Genomic DNA, 19,660 nt, shown 5'->3' with positions numbered 1-19,660 from the left:
TGTGTAATGTAGATATTAAAGTCTCTTTGAATAAGTGATTGAAAGTTTAAGGTTATAATATTCTGAACACAACATAGTCAGCATTCAAATGAATGCACTACTTATTTCTAGTGCTAGGCTGTCGACTGGTGGGCCTGATATAGTCAGACTTGAATGCATCTTCAGCCATGTATTAGCTGTGTAATGTTGGTTCATTGCTTGGCATTATGATGAGCATGGTCATTCTACCTAAGTATATCTCATATCTTGCAGTAGCAGAGATATGGTATTCATTCATTAGTTTATTTATTCCACAAACTATTACTGAATGGTAAATGGCAAGATGAAGAGATCTGAAGTGGAATGAGCCACAATTCCTGCACCCAAATAGCTGATAATCAAATGTTGCTTTAATTTCAAGAGAACTGTTTCATGGTGGGTGTGTGTGGGGCTGTGTGTGTGTGGGGGGGTGTGTATATGTGTATGTGTATTGACAGAGGAAATTACCTAGATGTATTCTAGAAGCTTTTTTCTTTTTTTTTCTTGTTTTGGCAGGCTGCCCACGGTATTATAGAAGCTTTTTAAATGTGTTTATATGTCTCTTTGTTATAATGGATTCATATTGCTGGGTTGGTCTTTCAAATAGGCAGAATAACAAATGACTTGAGCAGGGACAAGATGTCTAAGTAATCAAACATACTTCTTTTATTACTAATACCCATGGTACCTAAATACTTCCCATTAAAATTATACCTTCAGATTGAGTCTGTATTACCAGAATAATCTGTAAAACACAGATTTCAAGGAAACAAGTATCATCCTTCAGTACATAACAGGGGTCATTAAATTGAATTCACTCATTCATTATATTTTCAATATACATTGGGTTTCTAGTATATGATAAACACTGTACTGAACACTGGAAATAAAATCGTGATTAAGATAAACACAGTCTTATGGAGCTTGGGGTCCAGTGGGGGGAAATAGTTATCAATCTGGAAAACGTGTAAGTGAATATAAAAGTGCTACTGTGTTGAGTGTTTGGAAGGGAAGCCATTGGCTTCAGTAAGAGTGTACTCCAGGAAATCTGGCCCACTCAGAGGTTGGAGAAGCTTCCCTGGGCAAAGGAAGATTGAACCAAGATCTGAAGTATAAAAAAATAGACAATGAGTTGAAAAGTCTCCAGGCAAGAAAATTCAGATCCTTCTAGTGGAAGAAAGCCAACTGAAGAGGTAGAAAGGGCTTAGACGACGTGGAGTCTTAAATGTAATGTGAAGGATATTTATATATCCTGACCATGTTTTGAAAGCGCTAAAATGACATGATCAGATTATAATTTCCACATCAAAAATTGTATAAATGGTGGAGAACAGGAAAAATAGTTTTATTTGGAAGGAAGAGGAAAGGGTCTCTAGGAAAAGAAGAAAATCGAGAAATTTATGGTACTGTCCAGTACGACATGCTAAATAGAAATACTTTAAGGTAGAAAAAGGTTAGTGAAAATGCTATTTTTTTTCATGTGTTTAACCTAAATGTATATATTTTTTAGCCCTGCAGCTACTGCTGTGATATCCCTGGCATTTGGACGCTACATTCTGGAACCATTTTTTATTCAATGTGAAATTCCTGAACTTGCAATCAAGCTCATTACAGCTGTGGGCATAAGTGAGTATTGTAGGTATAAGTGTCAAAAAGAAAATAATAATACAAAAGTGATTGGAGACAAAGTTTCTTTAAACTTTTTGCACAGTGGGACCGCTCCACATACTGTCTTTTCTTTGCTTACAGTTCCAAATTTGTGTTGGAAGATAAAGAAAAGAATATACATTTGAAGTAGCCTCTGATATTACATTACATGCTAGTTTTGCATGGGTCAAAAGACAGAATGGTCTATGGGTCAAGGAGAAAGTTCCTCTTTGCTTTCTGAAGGTTTGCTGAAAAGTCAACTCACAAAAGGCAGATTAATTGGAGAAAAGCTATACAAAATTAATTTAATGTGTCTACGTAGAAGCCTTCAGAATGAAGACCCAAAGATACAGGGGAAATTATGCTTAGGCTCAACAAAGTATGGACAGCAGTATAAAAATACGATTAGATAAAAAGTATATGATCTTGTGCTAACATACTAAGTGAGAAACTCAGCAAGCCTTGTCTGTCTAGATTCTTCTTGGCCTTTCTCAGCATATATTCTTTTCTCCTGGGTCTGGGGCAGGACCCTCTCTGTAATGAGGGTCTTATGATCTACAGTCAAACAAGGTAGCCCAGATAAATTTTTTTGGCCATTTTTTTACACAGAAAAGCAGATGGAAAGTTAGAGTAATATTTTTAAGTTTTATGGCTGGCTTTGGGGGAAAAGGGACTCTGGTTTCTATGACCTGCCTTAGGGAAGAGGGAATCTAGTTTCCATGGCTAGCCTCAGGGGAGAATGAGACTGAGAGGCAGATGGGCAGGAGAAAGTCAGAGAAAAACTTTTGCTTCTGAGGCTTCATTTTGGGGTATTGTTTTCTGAGTGCCAAGAATAGCTAATTTTTAAAATAGGCAAACAAAACCCACCTCGTTAATAAAATATTGAGTGGATTGTACATAAAGGAGACTTTTAAAGATGAAAACCCAATTATTTTATGGATTATTAGAATTGGAAATTATTTTACCTCAGTCATACATTAAATTATAACTCATGTATCATGATGGAGTTATGTTTATGTGTTGGGTGTGTATCTCGTGTTCATACATTTTACAGTGTTAGCTAGCAGCTGTCACTTTCAGTGTTATAGTTTTAGCTGTGTGTTGTTGGTCATAAGAGTTTTCTTTCAAGATTTAATTATTAGTAGCATTTCTCAACCAGGAGATTTCTTTGTGGCCTCCAAATTAGGAAGTTGTTCATCTTTTATCAATGGGTGCAGATATTAGAAATTGAAAAAAAAAGAAAAGAAGAGAAAAAGAGGAACATATACCAAATTACACCAGTGATGAACCCAAATGTAACTCCAACTTCCTACAGGACTCCAGATACCAAATCCCTGACTGTTATGGGAAAGGACAACTTAATTCTAGATGCTATTCAAATCATTGTTTTAAGAATCAATATGATCATATTGGATTAAGTTTTAACTACTCAGAAATAGCTACACAGGAATAACTGAAATGCATACTCATGAAAGAATTTTTAGTTATGTATTGCTAAGGTATTTCAACAGAACAATGGAAAGAACAATGCGCATTTGACAATAGAGAGGCGAGGGGTAAGTTTTCAGAAAAGCATTAGGAATTACACATAAAAACATCTCTAGTGCTAGGTACATATATTTCTGGACTTAAATAGGTTCATTTTGGATTTCCTGCTTTATTCACCAAATGTATGCACAATTGTTCTGTGAAAGCTATGAAAACTCAAAGAAAAATACTCAAAGTTGACCTTTCTGGGTTCTGGAAAGGTACTGATGTACTTGATTCAATTTGCCTTTAACAAAACCTACAGATATGATACCTGGGGGCAAATCACTTAACATTTCTGTACCTTCCTATTCTTATCTGTAAATCATGCCAGTATTATAGGTCATTATAAGGATTAAATGATATTAAATGAGACAATATATGTAAATTGAAGCTGACTATAATTTATTTAGAACATAATACCAATGATAGCTATTTACACTTTTTGGAAAAACATCATTTGATGTTCCATGAGACTAGGAACCTATCCATTGCTGTATTTCTAGCCCCTCAAAAATCTCCTAGGATGTTGTTTGTGCACCATAATTATTCATTTACTGACTGGTTTTATGAGAAGAGGTCTAAGAATTTTTTCTATAGCAGAAAAGTTCATAGTTTGTTTACTTGTTGAACTTGGAGGCTTAGATAGCTTCAGTTTTCTCAAGTAGTAGGAGAATTTGCTCAGTGATGATGTTCAGATCTGGTGCCATGAATTTTTTTTTTTTTTTTTTTTTGAGACAGAGTCTCACTCTGTTGTCCGGGCTAGACTGAGTGCCGTGGCGTCATCCTAGCTCACAGCAACCTCAAACTCCTGGGCTCAAGCGATCCTACTGCCTCAGCCTCCCGAGTAGCTGGGACTACAGGCATGTGCCACCATGCCCGGCTAATTTTTCTATATATTTTTAGTTGTCCAATTAATTTCTTTCTATTTTTAGTAGAGACGGGGTCTCGCTCTTGCTCAGGCTGGTTTCGAACTCCTGAGCTCAAACAATCTGCCCGCCTCGGCCTCCCAGAGAGCTAGGATTACAGGCGTGAGCCACCGCTCCCAGCCTGGTGCCATGAATTTTTGTAGGATGAACCATTTTAGCATAGTGATTATAGTTCAGGCTCTGAAGGCAAAACCTGGAATTGAAACTTAGTTTCATAATTTCTTAGTAATATGATCTTGGACTAATTGTTAAAACTCTTTAAGCCTCGGTTTTATTTGTTGGTAAAATGCCCGTGAAAATATAATCTACCTTAAATGGGTGTAGAAAGATGAAATTAAGTCGGATTTTTAATGCCCTTAACAGAATGGCTTGGCCACAGAAAGTTCTTGATAACTATGGTGTTCCATAAGGGATTGGACTAACAGCCATTATTATATCCACCATATTCTTGCTTCTTGAATACCCGAGTTAGAACTATTAATATATTCACAACTATTACATTAAAAAATGAGAAGGGCAGAGGTAGCATTTTGGGGAGCTCTGTGAGTTAACAACAGAAGTTATTCATTAAAAGGTACAATCAGAAGACTTTAAGTAGATCCTATATAAAGATTTACAAATCCATAAATTTTGCCCACTTTGGACTTGAAATTAGATGGATTATAATCATATATTTTTTATAAGTCTAAATGTCTTCTTATTTATCTCAATTCTATTAAACATTTTAAAGGGAAAATTTGTATTTTAGAGGATTAAATGGAATACTGTTCAAACCAAACTCTAAAGCAACTATGGGAAAGGATAACTAAGCATGTTGGGTTTTATAAAACATCTGGAATACACCGGTCATGGAATAGTTACCAGATAGCCTGAGTAAATCTTAGATGAACCCAGACATTTCCTTCTATTTTTGCCACTAGTTATAACAGTTTATAAATTTTGATGTTCCTTTTGCAAGCCGGAGATTCTGAGAAGGAAATGTGTTTCATAGTCAGAAGCTCTGAAAAAGAAACCTGGATATTCTTATGACTCAGTGGTAGGAAATGTAAATCAATGGCCTAATTGGGAAAGTCAAACTGTCTTTAAGAAGAATTTAGCTTCCATGGAGCAAAGGGAGCAGATGGAGAGAGAGAAGGAGAAATTTACCTAGGGGCAAATTTCTCACATCCTGCACTCTTCAAAGTGAGTATAGGTGATTTTTCTACCTATTAGGGGTGGAAGGTTACTGAGATGTAGAAAATAGAGTTTAATTGTATGAATTGCTTCCCTGTAATCCTTGGGGAAGGAAACAGTTTGTGGTAGTGTGAAATCTCTAGTTAAGTGTAGAAAAAGCACAAACCTGAAGGGTCTTGTTAAATCATAGAACAGAATTTCAAATTTTGTGAAATGTTAACCAACCATTTGAGGGATGACAATGGGCTGAGGGTGGGGAGTTAACTAAATGCTGATTTAACCCCAGTTTTTAAAGTACTATACCTCATTTCTGTCAAATTAATAAAAACGAAAAGCTTTTGCTTATCCCAAACACTCTCCATTCTGGTAAACATGTCAGACTCATGAGAGTTTAGCTAGAAAATCTTATATATTCACATTTGGCTGCTCTCCTATACCCTGGTACTGACATTACTCACTTTTCCTTCTGTGGAAGCTCATGGATTTTCACTGCTCTTGTGGCTTCAATCAGAATAGAAGTATATTCAGTATTTAAAATATTTAGTCTGTTCTGTTCTCCTGAAACTCAAACCTGTATAAGGATACACTAGAATGGCAGACTATGATAATAAGATACTTTCCTTAAGATATGAGATCTAGTCCCAGATCAATCCCTTCCTTGCTGCTTTATTTTATACAGATAAGTTAAGAGCCCTATCCTACTTTCCAAGACTTGTAGGAGTAACTGGGAGAAACAAACAAAATAGCATTTGTGATTGCATTGTGAAAAAAAATTAGCCAGTTCTACAAATATATTTTAAATGTATATTTTCTTGGCACCACTAAATTACATGAAAGAAAATGCAATGCTATTTCTGTGTTAGCATTTCAAATATAGCACGTGAAGTGGCTCCATTTAAATCTTCTGAAGTCTGGCTATATCTACTCTTCTTCTACCATAACTACATTACCAAGACAACCAATTCTTAGGTAGATATGCATAGTATTAAAATATACAAGTTCTACAGAACAAGCATCATATTCTTTAGGAGGATGACAAATGTGGAATCAAAGTGTCTTGAAATTCCAGTTAGATACACAAAAACTTTGCAGAGAGGAAGAGCCATCATGAGTTCAAAAAAACTAGGTATACTAGTAAGATCATATACTAGTAAGATCTTTTTCTTCAGAATATTATGGCGGTACAAATGATTTGGTTACGTAAATTTCTTTTGTACTATGCCCATCTCCCAGATACTGTGCATTGTACCCGTTAAGTGTGAATTTTTACCTTTTCCCTCCTCCCCCTTCCCACCCGCTTGATTTCTGATGAATGTTATTTCCATATATGTCTTTTGAGCTACTTCCTCATTGTTATCTGGGCATTAATGGTAGAAATGTGAGCTCTGGAGTCAGATTACCTGGGCTCCAATCCTATCTTCACACTTAACTACCTATGTGAACAAGGTACCTACATGAGCAAGTTAAATAATATCTCAAGTCTCAGTTGCTTATCTGAAAAATAAGGCCAACAATAGGAACCATGTCATAGAAATATAAGGATTAAATAACATTATCCATGTAAAGTCTTTATACAATGTCTGCCATAAAATAATACTTTACATTTATGTGATGCTTACCATTTTTATTCCCAGTAGTGATATCCTAGATATTGATGATCTTCCTGCTTTTTAAAGGTGTTTAGTGCTACACACCCTTTCTAAACTTAATGCATCCAGGAAATGGATCTTAACAAAAAGACCAAGGGAACCCAGGCAGCCATTACAAAAAGCAGTGGAACAACTCACATCTCAACATGAAGCACACGTGTATAGCATCCATATATTTTACTGGTTTAGCATGAAGCAGTCAGAAGTCAGAATCCAAGAAGAATCTGAACCTGGGGAGAAAACCCAATATATCCAGACTCTGTAATCTCACTCTTCAAAACCAAAGGCAGACTTGAATTACACAGAGTGCGGAAAGAAATACTTGCCAGTCCTTAAATCACAGCTTCAGTCCTTAACATTCCCCTAAACATCCTCTTCAAATACAGCTCCCTTCAAATATGTATTTCTTATCTCCAGGATTTATAGATACAGCTTTCATTGCTGCTTTTCAGTTCTTAGGAAACTGCACTATAAATAAGTAAATAAAAACTATATACCCTGTATTTTTATTTTGGTAAAATTTAAGGCAAGTAAAAAAGTAAGCCCAAACTGATACAATTATTTCCTCTTGTGCAAAATTAGCAATTATAATTCAAAGGCAGTAAAGCTAGGACTGGAGAGCTGGCTCAGATTTCTTTGATTATTACAATGTGGGTATATTAAAAAAAAGTAGATATTATTTGTTTTGGGAAGTCAGAAAACTCTTGCATTTAGTGAATCCCAAATCTCTTTTTAATATTGTTGGATAAGCAACATATGTAGACTTAAATTTTGCTGAAAAGACACGTGATGAAGCAGCAGCTATAGACACTTGAGAGCTTCACTGTGCCTCTGTACTGGCTGCCTTCTTATTTGCTAAGCTGTACCTTGAGGGTCATGTAGGTGCATCTCAGAATTTCGTGTACCAAATAATGAGTGCGAGGTCTGGATGCTCAGATACAACAGGGTTTAGAGAAACCTTTGAGAGAAATCTGTCTTGTAAAGTTTTATTGAGGTATAATTAACATACAATAAAGCACACACTTAAAATGTACAATTTGATAAAGTATGATGTAGTACGGATATGCTTGTGAAACCACCACCACAATCCAGATATTGAATACATTAATCATCCCTTAAACTCTCACTGGGCCCTTTTCCAATCTCTTTCTCCTTCCTTCCCAATTCCCTCATCCCAGGCAACTACTGATCTTTCTGTCACTATAGTTTTTCTTTTCTAGAATTTTATTTGGAATCATAGAGCATGAACTCTTATTTGTCTGGCTTCTGGCTTATTTATCCAGCATAATTTTTTCAAGAATCATCCACATCATTGTTATATCTCAATAGTTCAATCCTTTTAATGTCTGAGTAGTATTCCATTATACAGGTATACCACAATTTGTCTATCCTTTCATATGTTAATGAACATTTGGGTTGTTTTCAGTTTTGAGCTACTAAAGCTAAAGCCACTGTTAATATTCAAGTGTAAGCCTTTGTAAGGCCACATGCTGACATTTCTCTTGGGTAAATACCTGGCAGTGGAATGTGTGGGTCACATGGTAGGTAGGTTTAACTTTTAGAGAAACTGCTAAAATCTTTCCAAAGTGGTTGTACCATTCTATGTTCCCACCAGAAGTGTATGTTGGCTCCACATTTTTGTCTATAATTGATACATTCAGTCTTTTTAAATTCAGACATTCCAATGGGTATGTAGTGATATCTCGTTGTATTTTTAATTTGTATTTCCCTCATGACAAATGATGCATCTTTTTATGTACTTATTTGTAATCTATATATCTTCTTTGATGAATTGTTTTTAAAAATATTTTGCACATGTTTTATTTAAAAACTTTTTGATATATAATAATTGTACATATTTATGGAGTGTGTGGGATGTTTTGATACATGCATAGAATGTATAATGATCAAATCAGCATAATTGGGATATCCATCACGTTTCCCACTTGTTTCTTTGTGTTGGGAACATTCTAAATCTTCTCTTCTAGCTATTTTGACAGCATTTTATTCTTTTTTTATGGCTAAGTACTATTCCATTGTACATATATATACCACATTTTCTTTATTAATTCATCTGCTAATGGGCACTTGAGTTGATTCCATATCTTGGCTTTTGTGCATAGTGCTGGAATGAACATGGGCATGCAGATATCTCTTTGATATATTGATTTCCTTTTTTTTGGATATATACACAGCAGTGAGATTGCTGGATTATATGGTAGATTTATTTTTAGTTTTTTGAGGAACCTCCATACTGTTTTCCATAGTGGCTGTACTAATTTACATTCCCACTAGCATCTTAACCAGAATTTTTATTTCAACTGAGGGGAAAGTAAAGTGAGATTGTTCATAAATATTCATAATATTTGATTGATTTTTTCTTCCATTTGACTAAGAAAACTTTACAAAATATAAAATAAAATCCCAAATACCTATTTGTTTTTCAATTTCAATAGGCATTGGGTATTTATATTCTTTGTGAAAGTAACAAACCCTCTTTTCTCTTTTTAAGTGTATAGATGGTTAGGGGTTCCAAAAATAAGAATGCCTCCCTCTCTCTCCTTCCTTGCTTTCTTCCTGAGTGCCTGCCTACCTCTTTTTTTTCTTTTTTTCTTTCTTTCTTTTTTCTTTTTCTCTCTTCCTCTCTACACCACAGCTCATTCCTATTGCAGAGTACTTTCAGAAATAGAGAATGCTGTGGGTTTTAGGAGCTCTATTTAAAGAAAACAGTGCTCTTTTGTTGCTGGTGGGAACACGAGACCAATTTTTTTCACTTTCATGCTAATGTTGAACCTCCTTAATTAAAAAAATAATCATTTTCATATGATGACTCATCACACAGTCATTTGCATAAAAAAGGAAAGGACTCACTGGATGATGAAGAGGGCAGAGGAATTACACTAAATTATTTTCAATATATAAGTGTCTTATATTGTAGAGACTTAATTTTATTTTTGTCATTTCTCTGATAAAATAATGCACCTTGCCACTGACAATGGACCTATTTATTCCTTCCTGTTTTCAGTTTCAAACATAGATAAAATATGCCCTCTTAGCTTCCCCTGTAGCTTATTCAGGGCTTTGGCCTTTCTGATCAGTCTCATCTGTACGCCTTTGAAATATTTCTTCATTAGTAACCCCCCATTACACTTTGTATGGGATCTTCTGATTCTTTTTGTTCCTATCTTTGAATTTTTGTCAAAAATGTGCTTGGTCGAATGACTAAGACTAAAAAATAAAAATAAAATGAAATAAAATGTGCTTCATTGCTTATTTAGTTTTTAAAATTTCCCAGCTTTATTGAGGTATATTTGGACAATAAAATGATTTTTAAGGTGTACAATGTGATGATTTGGTATACATATATTTTGTGGAAACCATTGAGTTTTCACTTGATTCATACATCAATCACCTCACCTAGTTACCCCCCACCTTTTCTTTTTGGTTTTGTTTTGTAATGAGAACATTTAAGTAAATTTCAAGTATGCAATTCAGTGTTGTTAACTATAGTCACCAAAATGCTACATGTTCATTATAAAATTTGTTAAAATAATTAAGAAAAATAAATAAAAAAATTTAAAAATTATTTGATATTCTATCATCTATAGATACCTGCTAGTAATGTTTTGATAAATATTCTTTCAGTTCTTTTTTTCTTTCTGTTTCTCTCTATCCATCCATCCATCTCTCTGTAACTTGCTGTATTAGTAATATACATGGACACATATTGAACTCCACCATAATTTTAAATGGCTGCATATAAACCATTAAAAGGACATACCATAATTAGCCTTCCTTTAGGGGTCTGTGTTGTTTTAAAATTTTTGCCATTATACATTATGTGTTGATAACTGCACTGATTCTTAAATTCTGAAATGAGCTAGTGGTTATATCAGGCAATGGAAACTATGAAGATAACTCTTATTACTGTACATAGGAAAACTTCCAATTGTAACTTGAGTTATGAGAATTCTGTGTTTTGTTTCATCCCCTGAGAAATATCTTTATACATTTTTGATATTTGTTTAGGGGAATATACCTTTATAAAAATAAAGTTTGTAGATAATAACTGCAAGTGTCAGGAATGAAGTAGCTTTTTTGTTGTTGTTAACCATAAACATGGGGTTTTGGAAAGAGCATAAAGTTGAAATCCACTATCTAGACTAACCTCAGACATTCCAGCAGAGTAGAAAAAGAAGGTCTTAGAGCACCAGCATTCACCTTGTGCCTTAGAATTTCTAACTAAGATCCAGTTCATTCATTCATTCATTCAACAAAAAATGTGTTAATAATCTACCTGGGCCAGGCATGGAGCTGGATACTAGCAATACAGAGATAAATATCTCTTGTTCTATCTTCTAGGTTTTCATGGTCCAGTAGATGGAGAGGGTGGATAGTGATTATTGCTTGGGATACTGTAGACAGCATCATTAAGAATGGAAAATTCTACTGGCTTTGAACCCAGAGTGCATCCTAGTTTGGGAGGCACTCTTTTGGGCTTATCACTTTATGATATTTTACTCAAGCCCCAAAACATGTCTTGGAAGCCTATATGTGTATGGTAGATTGAAAGTCACTGCTTAATGTGTTAATTGGAACGTGGAAAGGAAAACCAAAAAGAAAAGTGCGGCTAAGGCTAGTCCTGAGAATGAAGAATAAGATTTTAGCCAACTTCTCTTCTTCTTGCCCCTTCCCGAGTGTGATTCACATTGGCAGGTGTGAACTAGGAAATAGTTGCCATAGTAAGCTAAAGAGTCAATATCAGCAATCTGATTGCATGCTGTGATGACTTTAGGGTTTGGTTAGAAGATATTTGATATGATTATTAGAGTACTGCAATGTATGTCCACTCTTATTGACATACATAAAGAACAAGAGAGGAATTTTTATTTAAGCTTCTCAAACTTTAATAATGTCCATAAAAATCTCCTGGAGAGCTTGTTGAAGAGTAGACTTGTATTCCTTAGGTCTGGGGCAGGGCCTGAGGTTCTGCATTTCTAAAGCACTTCTAGGTAATGCCAACACTGCTGATTCATAACACTTTGAGGAACAAGGACCTAAGATGACTTTGTGACAGTGAGAATTCACCTTTTGTAACTACATCTATTCCTTTGCAGCTGCAGTGATGGTCCTAAATAGCATGAGTGTCAGCTGGAGTGCCCGGATCCAGATTCTCCTAACCTTTTGCAAGCTCACAGCAATTCTGATAATTATAGTCCCTGGAGTTATGCAGCTAATTAAAGGTATGGACTGAAAAGTAAATGCTTTTTAAAATACGTTATCTGCTTTTGGTCTCTTTTAACACTAACTTTTGCTTGTATTAGCACAGTGCTTAAATAGTCTCTGCTTGTGGAACTTAAATTCTATACTGTCATCTAATTGATTTGAAATGCTGCTCCATTGTGGGTGAGTTGGTATTTACAGTTGAATGGCAGCAAGAGGATTAAGACTGGGCCAAGCAACAAAATAAGGCATCAGTGAATTCTCTCAGTACAAACTGTTTGGAGTGAAAACTCAAAGTGGAAAAAAAAATCTGCCATTTAGTTTTAACTACAGATAAATATGTCCTTTTATTTCTACTTTAAAATTGTCTAATAAAAGTAATAAAAATTAAAATAAAAAAGATATCTGGAAAATAATAAAACATGATCAATAATTTTTTTTGCTTTCTGGTTATCATTTTTTTTACCTTGAGAGTGGTATTCTTAGAAGAGGAGTCAGATATGGGAACAGCATTCCTGAAAACTAAATATTAATATTATATGACCATAAAAATAGTTGCAAAAAACCTAATTTTCATTGCTGCATCATTTTAATATAAATTTTGCATTTCTTCAGAAATGTAACATTTTCTGAGATTATTTGCTTTACAAAGTTTACCGTATAATAAAAAAAAGAAGTTCAGTGGTGAAATTTAGAGTTTCAGTTGTTTCAGTGAAGAAGGCCCATGCAATTCCTTGGATTCAGTGGAAATTGTTGGAAGAGAAAGAGGTCCACATGAGATTTTTAATTAGCAATGGCCATAATAGTAGGAAATAAACAGGAACGTGAGAAAAAATTTGTAAAAGAGTGACATATAACTTGGGCATGCTAAATATTTAGTGTTTACATTGATATTGTCTGTTCCAAGAAAGGGAATTTATAGAGAAATTTCATGACATTGCAAGAGAAGAATTACACAAGGCAAAAGGAAATGCCAAAGTTCAGCAAAATCATCGCTGTTGGTAGAGGCATTAAACAATAACAAACATTGAAAGATCAGTCACTCTGTAGCTGGGAAAGGGAGATGCTGTTGCCCGTTTAATAAGCCTAGTGGGAGATCTTAGAGCCCTGCTGGCGGAAATGCTTTTATCAAATCCAGCAACCTCAGCCAACTCAAAATAAACACAATGAAGATTATGAGCACCAGAGCTTGCAGTGAAGAGAAGACATGAGTTTGTTCTTCTAATTCACCTTGCCCTCCACAGAGCTGGCCTGCTCATATTCTGTATTTGTTTGGGATGTAGGCAAACATGTTTTGTTGGTGCTTTCTTTCTTCTGGCTAAATCTTTAGTCTTCTGTAAGGAGAGTGGAATCTCTAGGTCATTGGCCCTCCTTTGTTCTAGTTTAGATTCGAAAAGATGACATACTATCCCTTGAAATTAAGATTTATTTTCTTTCCTTTTCTTTTTGTTGTAAGACACTATAGGGAGTATTATAGTCAATTTTTGCGACTTCCGTATATGTGTGCAAAAATCAAAGTTTGGTTCCCCAAATGTTATATTGCAAATCTCTCAAGAGCAGAGATCATGATGTATCTCTTGAAATTTGTTGGCATTTACAAGGGAGGGATACGTTAATTAATAATTATGATGTCAATGCTTAACGTGACCAGGCTTCTTCATGATGTCACCCAATGGAGAAATTCCCTGAGAACATTACCATATTTAATGTAAATTTTAATATTTTAGAGACCGTTCTTAGCAGATGTATTTGCTCTATTACTATAAAATTGTGATTATCTCTAATATGATCACATACTTTTTACATCAATCTGAAACTCTAGGAAGACAAAGACTTTACTAACAGATTGTGCATTTATTTCTACTCTAATCGGACCCTGAACATAGTTGTATTCACTTATAAGTATTTGTTGAACTTCCCTTTGAGTATTATGACCTTGGTCTTCCTGAGACCTCTGTTATGCAGACAAAATATTGCTGAAGTTTAGAAATAAGATGCTTCTCTTTTGTGGTACTTTCAAAATAGCACTTTTGAAGATCGGTGCTTGTGACTCAGTTTTACAGAGTTTGATTTTTCTTATTAATTATTTGGTTCTATACTTAGAAATATTCCCCCGTTATGCCAGAGAGACCACAAATCATGAAAAAAGAATATTCAACAGATGTTTTTATCTGAATTTCAGTATTTATATTTTTTTCCTATAAGTACACAGAAATGTTTTAGTAAAATGGCGATTTCTGAATTCACGCTACTGTTTTAAAAATGACCTATGTTTGGGAATAGTTTACTTTGAGGGAAAAATGCTCTAGTGTGTAACTCAACATTCTCCATTTTTGGTCATCCTATTCACACATGTTATTATCAATATATGTTGTGCTTGGATGCTGAAAGCAACAACTAAGATTTGACCGTGAAGATAGAGTATCTCAAATACTTCACCCACCTCCTGTACTCCTTTCATTTAATTACATAAAGATCTATTTTAAAACAAAGTTATGAAAACATATCCCATTTGGGTAATCTCATTGCTTGTTTCTTTGGGAAATAAAAGCCTTTTTTATGCTTAAGTTTGTCTATTAACTGACCAAAGTAAATCTGAATTTCTAACTTTTTAAACTATCCAAAAGATATGTAAGAAAAAGATCCACTGTATTCACAAAATAGAAAAATATTAATATGTGATGAATAAAAGCATTCGATCCACATATTGATACAACATTTTGAAACCTATTTATTTTGAAATTCAGTGTAAATATCTTTTTGATGTTTCTACAAGGAAACTACGCTATTCTCTAGGACAAGGTCACAGGGTCAGTGGACTTCTTCTGTAAAGGACCAGATAGTAAATATTTTTAACTTTATGAGTTATAAGGTCTCTGTTGAAATTACTCAACTCTGTTGTTATAAGATGAAACCAGCCATGGACAATACTTAAATGAATTGGCCTTGTTATGCTCCAATAAAACTTTATTTACAAGAGTATTTATAAGAGAGATTAGCAGGCTGGGGTGGCAGTTGTGGTCCTCAGTGTTTTCAAACCCATGTTCTAGGAGGTAGGTATAAACTGAACTACACCTGATAAACAGAAAGCAGCAAGTTAAATGATGTGGGAAAGTAGTTCTGAGGTTTCTTGCCACCTCCTCATTAAGGAGAGACTCTTGGATATTTCTTTGCATTCGAGCAGTGCATTATCTTTAATAATTCTATCACATTCCTAAAGACTATAGATTATGGAAGATTTTTTAGTCTTCTCTCATGGTCATAGTAGAGGCACACTCAAACAAGGGATTTTTTTTAAAATGCCATTTTCATCTTTGCTATAACTTTAGTAAAAGAGAAGTGTGAAATAGTGTTACTAGTGATCAATATACTTTTTGGACTCCTCTGGAATGGGTACAGTATTAATAGATAAAGTTGGTAATGAGCAGAGAGTAAGAAATCTAGACCTAAAACAGTATGGTTCACACCCCCTTCCCCATATTTGTGGTTAAAGAGAGAATAATAACCCATTCTTTGAAAAACCTTAAAATCTTCTTATTCTGATTGCAGGTCAGACACAGCACTTTAAAGATGCCTTTTCAGGAAGAGATGCTAGTATTATGGGGTTGCCCCTAGCTTTTTATTATGGAATGTATGCATATGCTGGCTGGTAAGTTGATATCTCCAGACCTGGTGGTTTGTATGGTGCATTAATTTCTTTAAGCACTGTGCTTAGTACTTTGGTTAAGTATCAAGCAAAGTGTTAGACAAATGTGAGTAACCATGATCCAATGTGATATGCTCTACTTGAAATAAGAAATATGGTGTGATCCCCTCCATCAGGCTGATTACTATTCATATGACTTAAACATAACAGGTTTCTAGCAAAGGTGACTACTAGATTTAGCCTAATGTCATAAAAAACAGATGCTGAGTCTTAGGAGCCACTTCAAATTACTAAGGAAGTAATAGCACCATAAGGTACCAAAGAATAGTACCTTGCTTCTCAAAGGGCCTTTCAACTAAAGCTCCAAGGGTATTAACAAACAGTGATTCACTGATTTTTTTTCACCTTCCCATGAGAAAGAAAAATAACTTAGATATAGAAATAAGTAAGACATTTCCAGGGGGTAAAATGATACTCTAAAGGCAGGGAAAGAGAAATCAAGATAATGAAATCAACTGTACTAGACATTCTGTTACATTTTAAAGGACCTTGCAAGTTCCTTAAAATTTCCCCAACATCTGAAAAGAAAAATATACAGCAAAGATGTTTAAAATCATGATGCCATGGATAAATTTTCTTTGATGCATGTCCCTCTGTAATACTTACTGTTCTAGTTAAGGCATTATAACTTTGTGGATATGCCTTGCTTTTTCCAGGTATTTGAAAAACTGTAATCATGGAGAAGAGTGGGATTTTTTTCTAAATGCGTTTTATTTACCTAGTAAAATTTAGTTGGAAGTGACAGTTGCAAGAAAACCCACTAAGGATTATTTAAACATCAAAATCATTATAGTAAGAATAAATTTCATTGGTTTGGAGTAAATAATAGCAATGTTTCTTTTGACATTATTTACAAAACTAACAGTTACATAAATTAAGCTGTGAGAATGTTCTATGAGCCTAAAAATATCAGGAAACTACATTAGTTCAAAACTTATGTAAATGCATTTACAACACAAATATAATTTCCTTTTGTTTCTTTGGTGTTTAGGATCTTACCTTCCAGCTAATGCATGGAATGTAAAGATATATTTCAAAACAAATGGAGTGTTTACCCTATTAATCTCATTGAATTATGAAAATATTGCATTGGAGGAGAATTAAGAGAGTACAGAAACTTAAAATTTTAACATGGCCTTTGAAGCAAAATATGTTTGAAGATTGTTAGAAGATTGTAGCTCTAAGGAGATCAGTGAAAAACATTTGTATATTCCAGGAATATTTTTATAGTCATTGTGTGTAAGCATTAGTTTTGAATGACTGAGTATTTTTGAAGTCTTTTTACTTTTGTCCGAAGCACAATGTGGCGCTAGGCAGAGAAAAGAACTGAGCATGATCACAGGGTTAGAAGCAGAATCAACTGTTCTATGGCTATTCAGCCTGGATCAGAGCTCTGCGCCCTGGGGCTGCAGCCAAGCCACTGGGAGGGTCACCAGGAGACGACAGAGCAAAGCGAGGAGGTAGCAAAAGCTTTCAGCTATAGCCAAGTGTTGGGAACTGAGCAATACGCAATCAGGAATGTGGAATGTGGACATAGTCACAAGGGAGATTTGATTAATTCTGTTGAATGAAGTTCTTTTGCCTGTGAGTATCATGCATCTGTTCCCACAGAACCTTAATTCTTTTACCCTCCTCACTTTTCCACCACTCAGAACTGAAAATTCAGGTCACCTGCTTCATGTAGAGCAAATTTTCTCCATTTCTGTAGGCTTTGAGGGCTGATGTATTTCTCCATGTATAAAGATTCTTTTTAAGTTGAATTATCTTATTAATATTTGATTTAGTTGATGGTGAACCTAAAATGTTACTCTTTTTATAGAGCCTAAGGGGTCGGCATGGACTATTTTTATACTTTTACCCATATAATCCTCATGTCTACCCCCTATGTTAAAGAACAAGAAACTGTTCACTTCCTATATCCCTGAGGGTTCAATCACAGTATTGGAGAATAAGTCCAGGATTTTAAATGGAATGTTATCTGATAAAAGTGGCTTATGTAGGGGACAGATAAGTAGCCTTGCTTCTATAGCAGGTGGTTGTGCTAGCTGAATGTTGCTTTGTGAAGAGGCAGAAATAATCTGGCTGTTAATCTATGGTCATCAGTCTTAGAAAAAAGAAGCTGTGTTTAGAAAAAAAAATAGTCTGTTGGTTTGGAGTTCCAGAAGAAAAGTTATTATCTGGATGTAAATGGAACAAGATGGAGACTAAAAGAATTCCCAAAGAGAGGGGCATTTATTCACTTTCCAATTGCGATCCCTGCCTTTTTGGCCCGTGTCTGTCCTTCATGATATAATTACAAGACTGGGTTGTAGAATTATCAGTGGGGAACTGCAAATGAGCCACCCCTCCCTATGCTGTTGCTATGATAATGTTTGGCCAAAAAAAAAAAAAAAAAAGAAAAAGAAATAAAAGAAAAAAGGTGGCAGTATTGTAAATGACTAAGACAGCAAAGCAGCAATTGTCATCAGAACTTACTGCCCAGTCTGTGAGCCTGAATAAAAGCAGCAAGACCATTGTTGTCCTGGAGACCTTGCTGTGCTTGCACAGGAGAAAGACACCACCAAACCTTGAGGAATCTGAATAGAGCAGGCTTTTGTTTCTGAGGAGCAAAGAACCTTTCTAGAACGAAAAAAACTCCTTCACAGAAACATGATTAGGAGAAAAGAAATCATTAACCCAGCCAGGTCACGGAGTTGGGTCAGAACAACTGTAATATTATTGCCAATGTTCACATTCAGAGAAATACATCTGACAGTCTCTCTTACGGCCCTGGGGAGCCCAACCAATTTCAGTCCCATATCCTGATCCAAAGCTAAATATTGCTTGGTGCGATTTTTTTTTTTTAATTTGGGGATAGAAAATAGTTTTTCAGTGTCTTTTTTCTCCCTTTTAAATCCTATCCTCAATGGATTTAGTCTTTCTAAAGCACCTGCTGGGATTATTTTGTACCATTGTGTCTAATCTAATCTAAAGAACAAGCTTCTTTTTAAAATAATTCACCTAGTTGGGTATCAGAATGCATTGCTGGCATTGCAGTGCCTTTTATGCACAATCATGGAAAAGCTGGAACAATAGATCTTGTGAACATTCTCTAGAGGTGGTGAGGGGATGTAAACCAAAGAGAATACTATGGACTAATTTCTGGAGACTAGGAGAGCGTAAAGGTGAATTTCCCACAGGATGTAAATGTTTGGACTAAAATAAAAAGCTTTCTCCTTCCTACTGCCCCCTTCCTCCCAGCCCTTTCCTTTTCTCTATTCTCTGGAGCTATGGCAAATATTTGAAAATGTGTTCCTTTTTCATAAATATTTCCTTTCTTGCTTTAACGTTGTTGGAAAAGAACACTTTCTAAAACAACTGGTAAGAAGAAATTGGCTATTTTTGACATAAGAAGCACAGAAATATTTCTTAGTGTGTGGGATTTTTTTTTCTTTTGTGTTTTTGCTTTTTGGTGTGTGGTTTTATCTTTCTTTGCGTACTTCTTGTTGCCTCAGGCTTATAACAAACACATCAAATCCATCTTGGAGTGCATATTCCAGATACAAGTACTGATTGTTGCTTGCTTTTCTGGTATAAATACAACCTCTATTTTTAGAAACTTACTTTCTAGTCATTAAAAAAATCCTCGGCTGCTAACTTTCTAGATCATCTTTATTGCTATTGTTCTTTCAGGTTTTCAATTGTTTCTTTTCAAAATGCGCGGTGGCTCACGCCTGTAATCCTAGCACTCTGGGAGGCCGAGGTGGGCGGATTGTTTGAGCTCAGGAGTTTGAGACCAGCCTGAGCAA

General features: G+C 35.0%; 1 protein-coding gene across 2 annotated transcripts in view; it reads left to right on the top strand.

Annotated features, from left to right (window-relative positions):
• The window catches only part of SLC7A11 (solute carrier family 7 (anionic amino acid transporter light chain, xc- system), member 11), a 109,879-nt gene that overhangs the window by 10,840 nt on the left and 79,379 nt on the right, over positions 1 to 19,660 (top strand). For both annotated transcript variants that reach the window (XM_012654769.1, XM_012654761.1), the window contains exons 3-5: positions 1,529 to 1,644; positions 12,061 to 12,186; positions 15,716 to 15,815. In XM_012654769.1, coding sequence (XP_012510223.1) covers positions 1,529 to 1,644; positions 12,061 to 12,186; positions 15,716 to 15,815 — 342 coding nt within the window. The remainder of the gene's footprint in view (positions 1 to 1,528; positions 1,645 to 12,060; positions 12,187 to 15,715; positions 15,816 to 19,660) is intronic.

Source organism: Propithecus coquereli, unplaced genomic scaffold (assembly GCF_000956105.1).
Source record: "Propithecus coquereli isolate 6110/MARCELLA unplaced genomic scaffold, Pcoq_1.0 Scaffold112, whole genome shotgun sequence".
Classification (NCBI taxonomy): domain Eukaryota; kingdom Metazoa; phylum Chordata; class Mammalia; order Primates; family Indriidae; genus Propithecus; species Propithecus coquereli.
Note: the sequence above shows the minus strand (reverse complement) of the source record. Positions and strands in the feature narration are given on the sequence as shown.